A 13,869-nucleotide genomic window follows, 5' to 3' on the forward strand; every position below is an offset into this window, starting at 1 on the left:
AGCAAGCAGATGCCTGGGCGCAGGACCAACTTCGTCAAGGTCTGCATTTTCCCTTTTCGCTTAAAGATGGACTGCTTTGCTATAGAAATCATGTTTATATCCCACCCGGACCGGGCAGGGAAAAAGCGCTTCGTCTGTGTCATGACTGCAAACCAGCAGGGCATTTCGGACTATTTAAAACCATGCATCTGATCCTAAGGGATTTTTGGTGGCCCAAGATCCGCAAAGATGTGGAAAAATATGTCAACACCTGCCCAGTATGCCAGCGCTCCAAGATAAGAAGGGAGAAACCCTCAGGGCTTCTACATCCCCTTCCTACCCCATCTCGCCCATGGGAAATAATTTCTGCGGATTTCATCACTGACCTACCACCTTCCTGTGGATTCACCACGATCCTAGTGGTGGTGGACCTTTTCACCAAGTTAGCCCATTTCATACCCTGTGAAGGTCTTCCCACGGCCAAAGAGACTGCAGATCTATTCCTCCAACATGTTTTCAGACTACATGGATTGCCCAAGAGTTTAGTCACAGACCGTGGTTCTCAATTCACCTCTCGTTTTTGGAAGGCACTACAAAAACTATTGGGCATAGACTCTCGCTTATCTTCAGCTCATCATCCTCAAACAGATGGGCAAACGGAGCGCACCAATGCCACCTTGGAGCAGTATCTTCGCTGTTATGTAAACTACCAACAGGACAATTGGGCTTCTCTGTTACCACTGTCAGAGTTTGCTTATAACAATGGAGTTCAAGCTTCTACAAAAGAAACGCCGTTCTTTGCAAACTACGGCTTCCACCCACGTTTCTTTCCCCCTGTCATTGAAACTTCAGAAGTTCCCGCAGCAGAGGATTGGCTGCAGGAACTCACAGCGGTACAACAACTTTTGCTCCAGCAACTGGACCAAGCCAAGGAGGACTATAAACGCCACGCTGACAAACATCGCCAGCCGGGCCCCGAAATCAAGGTAGGAGATCGGGTTTTCCTGTCCACTCGCTTTCTGCCCTCCCACCGCCCTTGCCGGAAGTTAGATGCCCGTTTCATTGGCCCCTATCCAGTGGTGGCGCAATTAAACCCCGTGACTTTCAAACTCCAACTTCCGCGTTCAATGCGCATCCACCCAGTGTTTCACCGTTCCCTGCTCCTTCCGGCGGATGGTGTGCGTCCTGATACAGACCAACCGGCTCCCCCTCCTGTTTTGATGAATGGGGAGGAGGAGTTCGAGGTTGAGGACATTTTGGATTCTCGCTTTCACCGCCGCCGCCTGCAATATCTCATTGACTGGGTGGGTTTTGGCCCTGAGGAGCGCTCTTGGGAAGACGCCTCCACAGTTCACGCTCCTGATCTAACCCGTCGCTTTCATCAGACCTATCCCACCAAACCGCGGCCTCGCGCTTCGGGGAGAGAGTCCCAGTTTGGGAGGGGCCTTGAGGAGGGGGATAGTGTGATGATCCATGGGCCTGGTAGTCCTGCTCAGGACATTGTAATTCCTGATGAAGATGAAAACTTGGGTTTTTTACCTTCCCAGTCTGAACTGGATTCCTCTCAGCCAGATCTTTCCCAGGCAGATCTGGGAACCTTGCACCTGCAAGAAAGTTGTCTCCCAGAAGTATGTCAAACAAGCCCAGAGCCTACTTCTCCCGTGTTCTTGCGCCGGGAGTTTTGTAAACAACAGAGAAGTTTGGATTCAGCTTCGCGCAGGAGTGCGAGGATTGCAGCTAAGAATGTAGCCAATTAAGACTGCTTCTCGTGAGAATCTTTAAGGAGTTTAACATCTGGTCTCAGAGTTTAGCTTTCGTTTCTGATTCCCAGAGAACTGCTTCGGTGGGAAAGTTTGACTCTATATAGGTGTTTTACCCGCGTAGTAACTTCGCGGAGTCAATTCGTCAGCCTACGGAGCGAGTTGTGTCTGGACAGCGCGCTCCGATTCAAGCCTCGCTCCTGCTCAAGCCTTGCCTTGCTATCCAGCCTTCGCCTTGCTTCCCAGCCTTTGTTTATCTACGGACTTTGCCTTGTTTCCCAGGACCAATCCTTGCCTTGTTCCACGGATTTTACCAAGTTATTCCACGGACCTTGTTCTTGTTCCTAGTTACCTTGTTCCACGTTTTAAGCCTTGTTTCAAGTATCAAGTTATTTCCTAGCCTTGCTCAAGTTTATGGACTAAAGGACCTTGTCATCTCCCCTCACTTTGCCTGGCAAAGTGAGTGTTTCGGTTATTGGATTACAACTTTGGACCATAATATTTCTTATTGGACATTGCTTTTTTGGACTAATTTTGACCTTTCCTGAAAGGTCCGCTTCTGAACTAACTTTTACATTTGCTTTTATTAACCTTATATATTTCCTTAATAAAGATATTAGTTAGAATCTGGCCTCTGCGTATGGTTATTGGTGCTCTGTAGCCGGGGTCGTGACACTAGAAGAGAGAGGGTGTAGTCGACGTGACGACGGAGTAGGACAGGGTCGGATTCGACCAGAAGCCAGTCGTCTAGATAGGGAAAAACTGTGATCCCCTGGAGCCGGAGGTGGGCAGCCACGACGGCGACGACTTTGGTAAAGACCCTTGGGGCGGTAATGAGGCCAAAGGGTAAAACGGTGAACTGGTAGGTTTGGTCGAGGACCTTGAAAGAGAGGAAGCGCCTGTGGTTTTCTCGAATCGCCACGTGGAAATAGGCGTCTCGGAGGTCTATAGACACGAAGTAGTCTCCGCAGTGAAGCATCGGGAGGATGGAGGCGATGGAGACCATCCTGAACTTGGTTGGGCGTATGAAGACATTGAGCATGCGTAAGTCCAGAATTGGGCGGAGGCCCCCACCCCTCTTCGGGACCGTAAAGTACCTGGAGAAGAAGCTTTGAGGGTCCTGTGCCGATGGAGAAGGCCGAATAGCCCCTTTGGCGAGGAGGGTGTCGACCTCTGCGAGTATTTCTTGAGAGGGGTTGGAGAGAAGGACCTGACCGGTGGGAGGGAGTTCTTCGAATTCTAAGGCATAGCCTTCTTGGACAATTTTTAGAACCCAGGCATCTGAAGTAATAGATTTCCACCAGTGAAAGAAGGGAGCCAGGCGGTCTATAAAGAGACCATGAGGTTGATTTGGTGGAGGAGAGGGGTGCGGAGGCATGAGAACGACATCGGTACCGGAGAAAAAGTCTCTGGAAGGAGAGATGGCGTCAGGAACGCCGGATAGGTTGACCAGCGGTGGGGGTGACCCGGCCGCGTTGTCTTTGAGGTTGTGCAGCCCGACGGGGCTGTTGGCGATTTTGGTTGTTCGATACCGAGGGACGTCTGAAAGATTGCTGGCGGTAAGAAGGAGGCGGGAAGCGTCGAAAGCGTTGAGGAAACCACTTGGTGCGGTGAGCCTGGGGTTGATCGCCGCATTTAGTGGCTAGAACTTTAAAGTCATGGTTGGTTTTAAGCTTGTCGTCGGTGCCAGCGTTAAAGAGGCCCATGGCGTCGAAGGGGAGGTCCTCGATGACCTGCCTCGAGGAAGAAGATAAGCCGGAAGATCTCAGCCAGGCGTGGCGGCGAATGGCAATGGCGTGGGCGATCATCTTGCCGGCCGTATCGCCCGTATGCTTAGCCATCTGGATTTGATGATGCGCTAACGAATCGGCCTCTTGTTGGAGGGTGGACATGACCGACCGGTCTTCGTCGGACAACTTCGCGAAGAAGGGCTGAGCTTTTTCCCAGAGGATCTGCTGGTATGCCCCCATACAGGCCCCATAGTTCGCCATTCTACAAAGTAGAAGGGCTCCGGAGTAGAGTTTTCTACCGACCGCGTCGAACCTCTTACCCTCTCTATCTGCGGGGGTAGTGGATTCACGACCGGAGGACTGAGAAGCTTTAACGACCATGGAATTCGGGTCGGGGTGGTGTTTAAGCCATTCTAAGGTGTCGTCATCCGTACGATACCAAGACTCGATTCTCTTCGAGGTCGGAGGGATCGAGGAGGGGGTCTTCCACGAAGATTGGATAACATCGAGGAGATAGGGTAAGAACGGCAACAGCGTGGCTGGAGGGGCCTGGGCTTGGACCCGTTTGAAAACTGGGTCAGTTACTGCTTTGGAAGTCTGTTTAATTTCTAAACCCAGGGCATCAGCCATTCTAATCATTTGCTCGGAGAAGGCCCGAATGTTGTCGGTAGGCGAAGGAGGATCCACCTCATAGGCGTCATGGGGAGGAGAGAGATCAAGGCCTAAGGATACCACCGAGGCCGAGAGAGCAGAATCCGGGCGATCAATCTCTATCTCATCGTCCCCGGCCCCTTGGGGGGACTGGGGGGGGGATGACAACACAGTCTCTGGTGGCGGCACCGCCTCAAGAGCAGGAGCTATCTGTAGCCGAGCTTCTTTGGAGGCCGAAGCCTGGACTGCTCGAGCCAGGCGAGTGGTTTGTCTACCCCGTTCCGGTGTCGAGGTCGGGGGAAAAAGCTGCTGACGAGATGAACGATGAGAAGCAGCAGGTCGAGGAGATGGGACCCTGACCACTGTCTGAGTGGAGTGGTGGGGTGAGTCCTGTAACTCGCCGTCCGAGAGTTGGTGAGGAGAAGGCTGGCGAGGTCGCTGAGCGGGAGTGATCGGAGAAGACCTTCTAGAAGAAGTTGCCGAAGAAAGGACGTCCATCTTGGAGGAGGCAGAAGAGGAAGAGCGTTGGGTTGCCCTCTTCTTAGCGAGCGGTTGTTTTGATGGAACCCTCAGGGATTTACCCGGCGTGGGAGGGATCATTGCTGAGTCGGATTGGGTCCGACGAGCTTCCTCATGAGCCCTTTTAAAGGCGATCTTCATCGCGGAGGTCGACGGAGGAGCCCCGAGCTGGGATCGAGCCGAGGAAACGGAAGCCACCGAGCTCGACGTCGAGGAAGGACCGACCCGACCAGAACGTGTCGACACCGTGGCCGTGGTGAGGGTGCACGGTGGTTTAGCGGCCTTGGACGACCTGGAGGCTCTGGACGCCTTAGACGAGACCGAAGGGGCTTTAGCCGCTGAAGACGACATCGATTCCGGATTAAGCGGCGACTTCGTGCCCGAAGTCGACGGAGCGGGTTCGGGAGCGAGCGATTTTTCGTAGAGCGCCGCTCTAAGTCTCGCGGCTCTATTTTTTCGAGCCTGAGCCGTTAGGGCCAGGCAGAAACGGCAGGTACCGACGACATGTGCTTCTCCGAGGCAGTAGAGGCACTTGGCGTGGCCGTCGGAATCAGGAATTTTAGCGGCACACTGAGTGCAGCGCTTGAAGCGAGTCGTAGACATGAGAATCCGAAGTGAACCTTGCGGCGGAAAAAAAGGAACTGAGGAGGAGACGCCGAGGGCTGCCTTATATGCCCTCCGGGGACGGAGGGGCGTGGCTACCGCCAAAATTCAAACTTCAGCTTGGGAAGAGTTTCCGTTGGGACCTGCGCAGGCGCAGCCTCTCCATTAGTGTGAATTCACAGAGTACACGAAGAAAAAATAATAATAATTATATAATATAAAAATAAATAAATTTTGATATGATTCATAAAGCATTCACAGAAAGCTTCAGAGGAGAATAAGACGTAAATCTATGCTCGAATATAGGAAGCTACTTATTTATACCATGGCCTCAATCAAACATAACTCTACCCAGGGGTTAGTGTGATGACTAGATGGGAAATTTAACATGTTCCCCACCTCTGCTTCAAGAAGCAATAAAGCATTTATAACACTTGTGATAGTAGCACCAAAAAAAAACACTAGTTGGCTTTCACTATGGTTTACTAAAACAAGCCAATGCCAAATTAGGGTTCATAAAACTGACTTGTTTTTAGTATAAAAGAGTTGCTCCACACAACTCTCCCATCTTTTCTGCAGCCTACAATCATTTAAGCAACCCCTTACAAAATCCCAAAAAGCTGTGTTGCCTCTTTCTGAGGCAGTTCTCATTTTTTTCCCAGTCACCAGAAAAGGGAAGGAATTTTTTTTTATACATTTTACATGGATGCCGATGGAAATTTGCTAAACCCAATAATAATTTTTATTATGTTATAAGTGAGGTTACAGTGAAAGCTAGGAAAACATAATAAGTATAGGATAGTGAGGGAAAAGTGCTGAAGAATAAACAAAATGGAAAACAAACAACAAAAGAGAAGAGAAAAAAATAGTAAAAAAAAGGAGATAATTTTTTTTTATAAAAGGAGCATTTCTTATTTTGTACACAATATATTTGTAATAATTCTGTGCATGAAAGTTTGTATACATTGAACAAGTAAGCAAAGGTGTAGCTATCTCAACCACCCATGTGGGCAATTTCAGATTTTGGGATATTTTGAAATTTCAAAGAAGGAATGCTCAGCCTATACACTGTTAGTGACCAAGAAAGATTACAATAAGCAATTTGTACCTCACAACCTCTGAGGATGCCTGCCATAGATGTTATGATTGAGCCTCATGGCTCTGTTTCTGACAGACGTGGGCGTAAGACTCCTCGAGAGTCAGATACTCTCGAGGAGCGAGAGAGAAAAAGACTACGAGACATATTTGCAGCACCATCTGACGAAGAATCTTTCGAAGGGTTTACGGAAAGAATGGAGGAGGGGCTGGTTAGCTCAGAGGAGGATGAGATGGATTGGACTCGGGTAAGGGAGGAATTGGGTGCCACTGGCCATGATGGGACAGAAGATGAATGGGGACCTTCAGGATTAGACCCATGGCTTAGCTGGAGGGATGGGACGGGATCCACAGCTGGAGATGCTGTTGGGCGTAGTCAGAGGTGTTCCAGCTCTGACGAGGAAAGTGATGAGGAAACGCCCGGGTTAAGGAGGACAGCTGACAGTGATGAGGATTTGTAACTGGCATAAAATGGGGCTTGGGAGCAATTGCAAATTGCGTCGGGCAAGGTAATCTGGGCAAACGCTTGGGATTTGTGTGTGTGTGTGGGACGCTTCCCTGAAGACTTGTGTGCTTTCCTGTGCTGAGACGTAAGTTGATTGGAATCCAGGGTCAGACGGCGGGAGGGATTGTGTGGGCATTTGTTTGTGCAAACCTGTGCTTACTCTTATTAGCTTGACCTTCCGTCGTCTTCTTGACGGACGCCATCTCCTGCTTTGAGAACTCGGACTGAACTGACCACGGCTTGTCTTCCCCCCTTCTTGGACTTGGAAAAACTACAAACGTCTGCTTCTGGCTTTGATCTACGGAACGGAACTGGTCTACTCTACTGCTAAAATCCCTGGCTGATTTGTTCGTGTTGGAATCCTGTCTGCTGTGTGTGTGGGAGCGACGCAAGTTACTCTAAACACAGTGTTGGCAGCAGAGAGGAATCTGCTGCCAATTAGTTGCATTCTTTGTATCTTTTGTTCCTTGGCTTTCGTTTTGTTTATACCCAGGCTGAAGAAAGCAGTTTGTTTTTACCCGGATTAAACTCCGGTTTAATCCGGTTTATCTTTTGAACATTTACTTTTGCCCCTTTTTGCTCCTAAAGGCAAAAATTGCCTGGCCCTTGTGTTTTACGGGCATTTTTGAGTTCTGTAATCTAATAAACTCTGTTACTTTGAATCTTGTGGCGTTCTGTCCTTGACAATAGATGTGGACAAAATAACATGGTCATATGGTCCAGAAAACTCACAGCAACCCACTTTTTGTTTCACTCTTTTTATCTAGAATAGTTTGTACAATCTGGCACAAAGAAAGTCAAAATTCTCCTATTGTTCTAGAAGCTACAACCTTGTCGAGACATCAGTTTTCAGAACAACTTCAGAAAGACATCTACATTTCCACAGGAGGTTGTACTAATGCCACTGCATATAATGGCTTATAGGAACCGGGATTTAGTTTAATACAATTGCTGATGTTATCAAGAAAATCAAGGAAAATGCAAGCACTTCTACTCAGCCCACACTCCTTAACCCCACATGGCCTCAAATCTACTGTAAAGGGATCTGGAATCCTCAATCAGAGGATTTTATGTGACGTGAAAGACAGGGAAGGAGGAGGAAACAGAAGGCATCTTGCTGAAAGGCATCCAAGTGCTGCTTGAGGAGGGAAATCTTTGATTGGGATCATACAATGGTGCTTTTATGGCCTCACATTCTCCTCCCATCCATACAGAATACCCCTAAAAGAGAGTATTTGGAGACACCAAGATGCTATTATTTTGAATAGCCAGTCATACAAAATGTGTGCATGCACAAGCATTTATTTCAAATATAACAAATACCAATCATATTTTTCGTATTTCTTGATGCTGATTTTTATTCCATTTCTCTTTTTTTCATTCTGTCAATCTGATCTACAACATTGTATAATAAAATAAATAATTCGTTTGCAATTTGGCCTTTAGACATCAACCCAGAAAGCAGAAGTCTTCCATCGTAATTTTAAAGATTTGGGCTATATTAATGAGCATTTATGCTTATACTTTGACCTCATGTATAAGTTGAGGGTACAATTTGGGACCAAAATTAATGGATTTTGATATGATTCATGAATAAATTGAGGGTCTACTCTGTAAAGCGAGGAAAGTGCCAGCACCACTTTGGGAGACAGCTGCTGCTGGTTGCCAACATAAACACAATTTTCCCACACAGGCATTCAAAAAGATCATAAATGGTGCCACAGCTGAGAGAGTAGAGGGGGCCAAAGCTTCTGTTAGGTTCTCTCTGGACAGACTAAGTTCAAGGCTCTCACTACTCTACTCACAGAAGGGGATGGTTCCTTTTTTGAAAAAAAGTTAAGGTACAGTGCTTTCATTGGCCCATGGTTTTGACATGCATTTTGAGACTTATACACAAGTATATACAATATTTATTTCCTGTGGAAGAGTAATTAAATATTTCCGTGCATGTCACAGTCACCTTCTCTTTGCTTGTTATGTCTGTAAACACATCCTTGTACTGTAAAAATAAGAAGGTCCACACAGAAGCAGGGCACTTACTCCCAAAATACTTAGGAGAGCTTCCCCTGCTTTGCCCATAAAATACAATGTAACTTTTTTTTAACAATATCATTCTTAATTCATAAATTGTTGCGAAGAACTAAATCATATCCTTCATTCCAGCAAAATGCAGATTAGAGGACCAATGCACTTGGTCCAATGCATTTGGAGGGAATAATTGAAATATATTATTAGTTAAAATGAGCAAAGAGATATCTGTGTCCTCAAACAACAAAAAAGATACACAACAGGACCCCTCAGCCAAATCATATCAACACTCATTTTTGCTGACATTTAATAGAAAGGTGATATAATGGCTTTAACAAGCCTTAAAAATGTGTCAAACCAATGCCTCCAAAATTGATTTATTATAGCAATTCATTATGCTCACTGCATTTCAATCTAGCTTTCTTCAAAGGTGAAACATTTTGAATTGCTAATAGTAAGCAATATAGTAGTTCTCTTCAAATAAGTATGATAATGTTTGTAGAAGGCTCTTAATATACCTGTAGTTATTTTACCTGCTCAACAAAATCTCATAAAGTGAAAACAACTGCAGAATGACCAATTTGTTCAGAACAATTCTCGCACCATTAAGCATTTTAAAGTGTTGAATTTGTAAGGAAAAATTACCATGAAGACCACATGTAACATTCTCAGGATGGCAAGAGGAACAATCCACAATGAACAGATTCTATCCGTGTGCCAACTGACAAGGCAGCAATCCAAATTCATTTCAATTTTGATTGTTATGAACCCTCCTCTGTCCCTAACAGTTGGCTTACCTGACCATTTTCTAACAACTTTTTCCTCACTAACTTGTTGTCTTTAACCCATTTTGACTGGGACTTATTCAAGCCTTCCTGCAGCACCGTTCTGCCAGAAAAGGACTGCACAGCTCATAGAATCATAGAATCATAGAATAGTAGAGTTGGAAGAGACCACATGGGCCATCCAGTCCAACCCCCTGCTAAGAAGCAGGAAATCGCATTCAAAGCACCCCCGACAGATGGCCATCCAGCCTCTGCTTAAAAGCCTCCAAAGAAGGAGCCTCCACCACGGCCCCGGGGAGAGAGTTCCACTGTCGAACAGCTCTCACAGTGAGGAAGTTCTTCCTGATGTTCAGGTGGAATCTCCTTTCCTGTAGTTTGAAGCCATCGTTCCGTGTCCTAGTCTGCAGGGCAGCAGAAAACAAGCTTGCTCCCTCCTCCCTATGACTTCCCTTCACGTATTTGTACATGGCTATCATGTCTCCTCTCAGCCTTCTCTTCTGCAGGCTAAACATGCCCAGCTCTTTAAGCCGCTCCTCATAGGGCTTGTTCTCCAGACCCTTAATCATTTTAGTCGCCCTCCTCTGGACGCTTTCCAGCTTGTCAACATCTCCCTTCAACTGTGGTGCCCAAAATTGGACGCAGTATTCCAGGTGTGGTCTGACCAAGGCAGAATAGAGGGGGAGCATAACTTCCCTGGATCTAGACGCTATTCCCCTATTGATGCAGGCCAGAATCCCGTTGGCTTTTTTAGCAGCCGCATCACATTGTTGGCTCATGTTTAACTTGTTGTCCACGAGGACTCCAAGGTCTTTTTCGCACACACTGCTGTCAAGCCAGGCGTCCCCCATTCTGTATCTTTGATTTCCATTTTTTCTGCCGAAGTGAAGTATCTTGCATTTGTCCCTGTTGAACTTCATTTTGTTTGAACTTCATATTTATTCAACCTATAATACTATAATGCAGGTCTGACCACCCTGCAACATTACATATATCTTGCAGAGATTATGAGACCACATAACCTGCACTTTACAAGCCGCTGACCTTGCTGAATGCAGGCATACATTCCCTGGCCTTGGCTTCATGGTAACATTGAAAGATGCATTCTTTTAACCACCTAGCAGTCAGCATCTTTGAATCTCTTTTGACTCAAAGTTCTAGGACTGTAAGAAACAAATAATGGCACTATATGTCTAAAACATGATCTTTTCTTACAGAGGCCTTACTAGCCCTCCTTAAATCCGGAGTATGCTCTCTGTGCTTCTCAGGGAAGAAAAGGGGTCCGAGCAATCAAAACAGAAAAGAATACAGACTCCTGCCTTGTCTGACTGACATCCGGGATGCAACCCAGTTGTAATGGATAGTTATTCTGTGACATCTCAAGAATAATTCATATATTTTGTCTGTCTGAACAATTTTGCTGTAAGTGATTATGCCTGAAAACTACTTCATTAAAAAAACTGCACACCAAGCTAACACTTTGTCCTATATCTGAGCAAAAGTTTGCTTCTTTTATGTAACATCATTAAGTAACAGCTACATTGACTTCCTATCATAATGCATATTGGTACTTGTCTATAATTTTATCAAACTCTAATCTTTTGTGCAGTGTTATTTTTATGATGCTACCATCCGGCACACCAGATTACAAAAAAAAAAGGTGGAGGTCTCTGATTCTTTTTTCCATATCATATTTACCTCCTTTTTCAACCTCAGTATTACAGACTATAAGCAACAATCAACTAAAAACCAAGAAAAAGAAATAAGACCACCAGTAGCAGTACTATCCAAATTATTGTCCTGTTCGCAGTTTCTTCGATGGAGAGGCACGGAGCATTTTACTTTAGTGCATTGAGAAATAAAACTTACCAGCTGAAGAATGTCTTCATCTTTTGGCATGACACTAAGCTCCAATATGCTATCACTGTAGGGAAGGAAGATACATATAACTGAATTAACAAGAAATTATATGTTGCTATACTAAACAGTTTGAGAAGGGGGTTGCTGTGAGTTTTCCAGGCTGTATAGCCATGCTCCAGAAGCATTTTTTCCTGACATTTCACCTGCATCCATGGCAGGCGATACATCAGGAAAGAATGCTTCTGGAACATGGCCATACAGCCCAGAAAATTCACAACAACCCAATGATTCCGACTATGAAAGCCTTCAACAACACTGTTTGAAAAGTGATTTTATTTCTGTTTATTACTTTTAACAGTCCTCTTTACTATGCAACATTGAATATAGACAATTATTCTATACTGTTTGTATACGAATGCTTCTTCGCTACAGCTAGATTTTCACTATTCCTGTCAAAGTATGACATGTAAATTTTAGGCTGTTTTGTTTTTGTTATTTAAAAAAAAGTTGCATAGAGAGACATTTCCTGTGGAGAAAAAACTGTGTAGTTCAGCTTGACGTTTTAACATTTTAAAATGTTGTATTTTTGTCAATTCTTCTTTGTGAAATTGCTTCAAGTTCTGGACTGGATAGGGACCAATGGTGAAAGCATCTTGAAGACTCAGTATAGATCTACATTAAGATTTAAGGCTAAGCTTCCACTGCAGCACACTAATGACATTCAGACTCTTGTTTTTAAACCTTGGCTACAGATATAGAATTATTATCTTTCTAGAAGCAAGATGTCTCTCCAGACACCCTGAAAAGTAAAACATGTTCTTAAAATTGTCATGACTTTGGCTCTTTCCATCTTTCCCTCAATCCTTCCAGTTGCCTAGCCTGAATTCACTTGTACCTGCATTTCATTTTCAACCATTCACAGAACAATATCAACAAATGCTAAATCCTTCTGCTACCTTTTTAAATAATGTTTTCTTAATACTAATAAAATGCAATGTTTCTCAGCATAAAATATGATTATATAGAAATGACAGATTAAATATAATGAGATGCAGTCTCATGAATTGTTAAGGGTTTGCAATATACAGTACTGATCAAACACACAACATAATTTTAATTTCATATCTGCTGCTCACTCAAAATTGGCTATGAGTCAAATGAGGCTGCAAAAAATATCAGTGGAAAAAATATAAAGCAGGGCACTATCAATGCTTTTGCTGGAACTGGGACAGTCCTGAAGAAAGAAGGCAAAGGACTATTTTATGGCTTATTAAAAAAAACACATTTTGCATTGGATTTCCCAACTATGGGGGTACTAAAATAATGACTCACCATTTTATATCATATGTTTTATAAAGTTCTGTATTTGTGAAAGTAATTTAAAAACATCTTGACTCTGTGATATGTCAGATACTAACGCCTCATCTCTCATGTAAAATTTAATATTAACTTATAAATCTTACCTGTTCTGAATTAAAGCAATTACTTGAGAATATGTCTTCCCTATAACACTTTCCCCATTCACTTTTATTATTCTGTCACCTACGAAAAGAAAAAAGAGAGAGGAAAAGATGGAATATTCAGACCACTGTTGTCTTGAATTGGGGATGCTTTCAGCTAGTTTAAGTGTTTCCAAGAAAAAGAAAACAATGAATTCTTTCCCCATGATGACTAACATGCAAGAGGTGAGACACAAGAGATACACAAGGGACACCGCCATGGATGAGATAGATCCACAGCTTTGGGAGTCATTTAGTGCTCCCAGATACGAGTATATTGTCTGCAAACCCCACAATGAAAAGGAAAGAAAAAGTATTTTCTTGTGTTTTCCAAAAAATATACAAACTACTTGCAAATTTAAAACTCCATAACATTTTCTTTTCAAAATACCCACCACTAAAAATATGAATGAATCCATATTTGGAATGAGACTAACAGAAGAGCTGGAAAGCCCAACCCTTAGCTAAACAAACCATTTTCCTGTCACTCACAGAAAAAAAATACTTTTGACAGTTTTGCTCCATGAACAGTTGGATCACTTAACATATAGATAAGGAAAAATTACCTGTGCATAAACCAGCTTCAAAAGCAGGTCCTCCTTCTTTAACCTGTTTAACAAATATGGTATCCATTGGCTCCAATTTATTTCGTGGCTTTCCTAAAGAAAAAGGTTACACATAAATCTTGGCATCATTCTAAGCACGAAGATGAAATTGTAATTTTGTACATTTAATTATGCATTAATCTCTGTATTAAATTCCAGGATCCAAATAACTTGAGTTCACCTGGAAATCAGCATTTAAATATAATTTTTTAAAGAAAGAGAGGAAACATAATGTTTTATGGATATATTGGAA

At 44.1% G+C, this 13,869-nt stretch overlaps 1 protein-coding gene across 8 annotated transcripts in view; it reads right to left on the reverse strand.

The window, feature by feature from the left end:
- The window catches only part of arhgap21 (Rho GTPase activating protein 21), a 126,261-nt gene that overhangs the window by 37,657 nt on the left and 74,735 nt on the right, over window positions 1–13,869 (reverse strand). For all 8 annotated transcript variants that reach the window (XR_010007087.1, XR_010007086.1, XM_008112405.3 and 5 more), the window contains exons 4-6: window positions 13,578–13,670; window positions 12,976–13,054; window positions 11,522–11,576 (exon numbers count right to left, since the gene is read on the reverse strand). Coding sequence is in view for 6 of the 8 variants with exons in the window: in XM_008112405.3 (XP_008110612.1) it covers window positions 11,522–11,576; window positions 12,976–13,054; window positions 13,578–13,670 (227 nt within the window). In the remaining 2 variants the exon portion in view is untranslated. The remainder of the gene's footprint in view (window positions 1–11,521; window positions 11,577–12,975; window positions 13,055–13,577; window positions 13,671–13,869) is intronic.

Source organism: Anolis carolinensis, chromosome 6, assembly GCF_035594765.1.
Source record: "Anolis carolinensis isolate JA03-04 chromosome 6, rAnoCar3.1.pri, whole genome shotgun sequence".
Taxonomy (NCBI): Eukaryota; Metazoa; Chordata; class Lepidosauria; order Squamata; family Dactyloidae; genus Anolis; species Anolis carolinensis.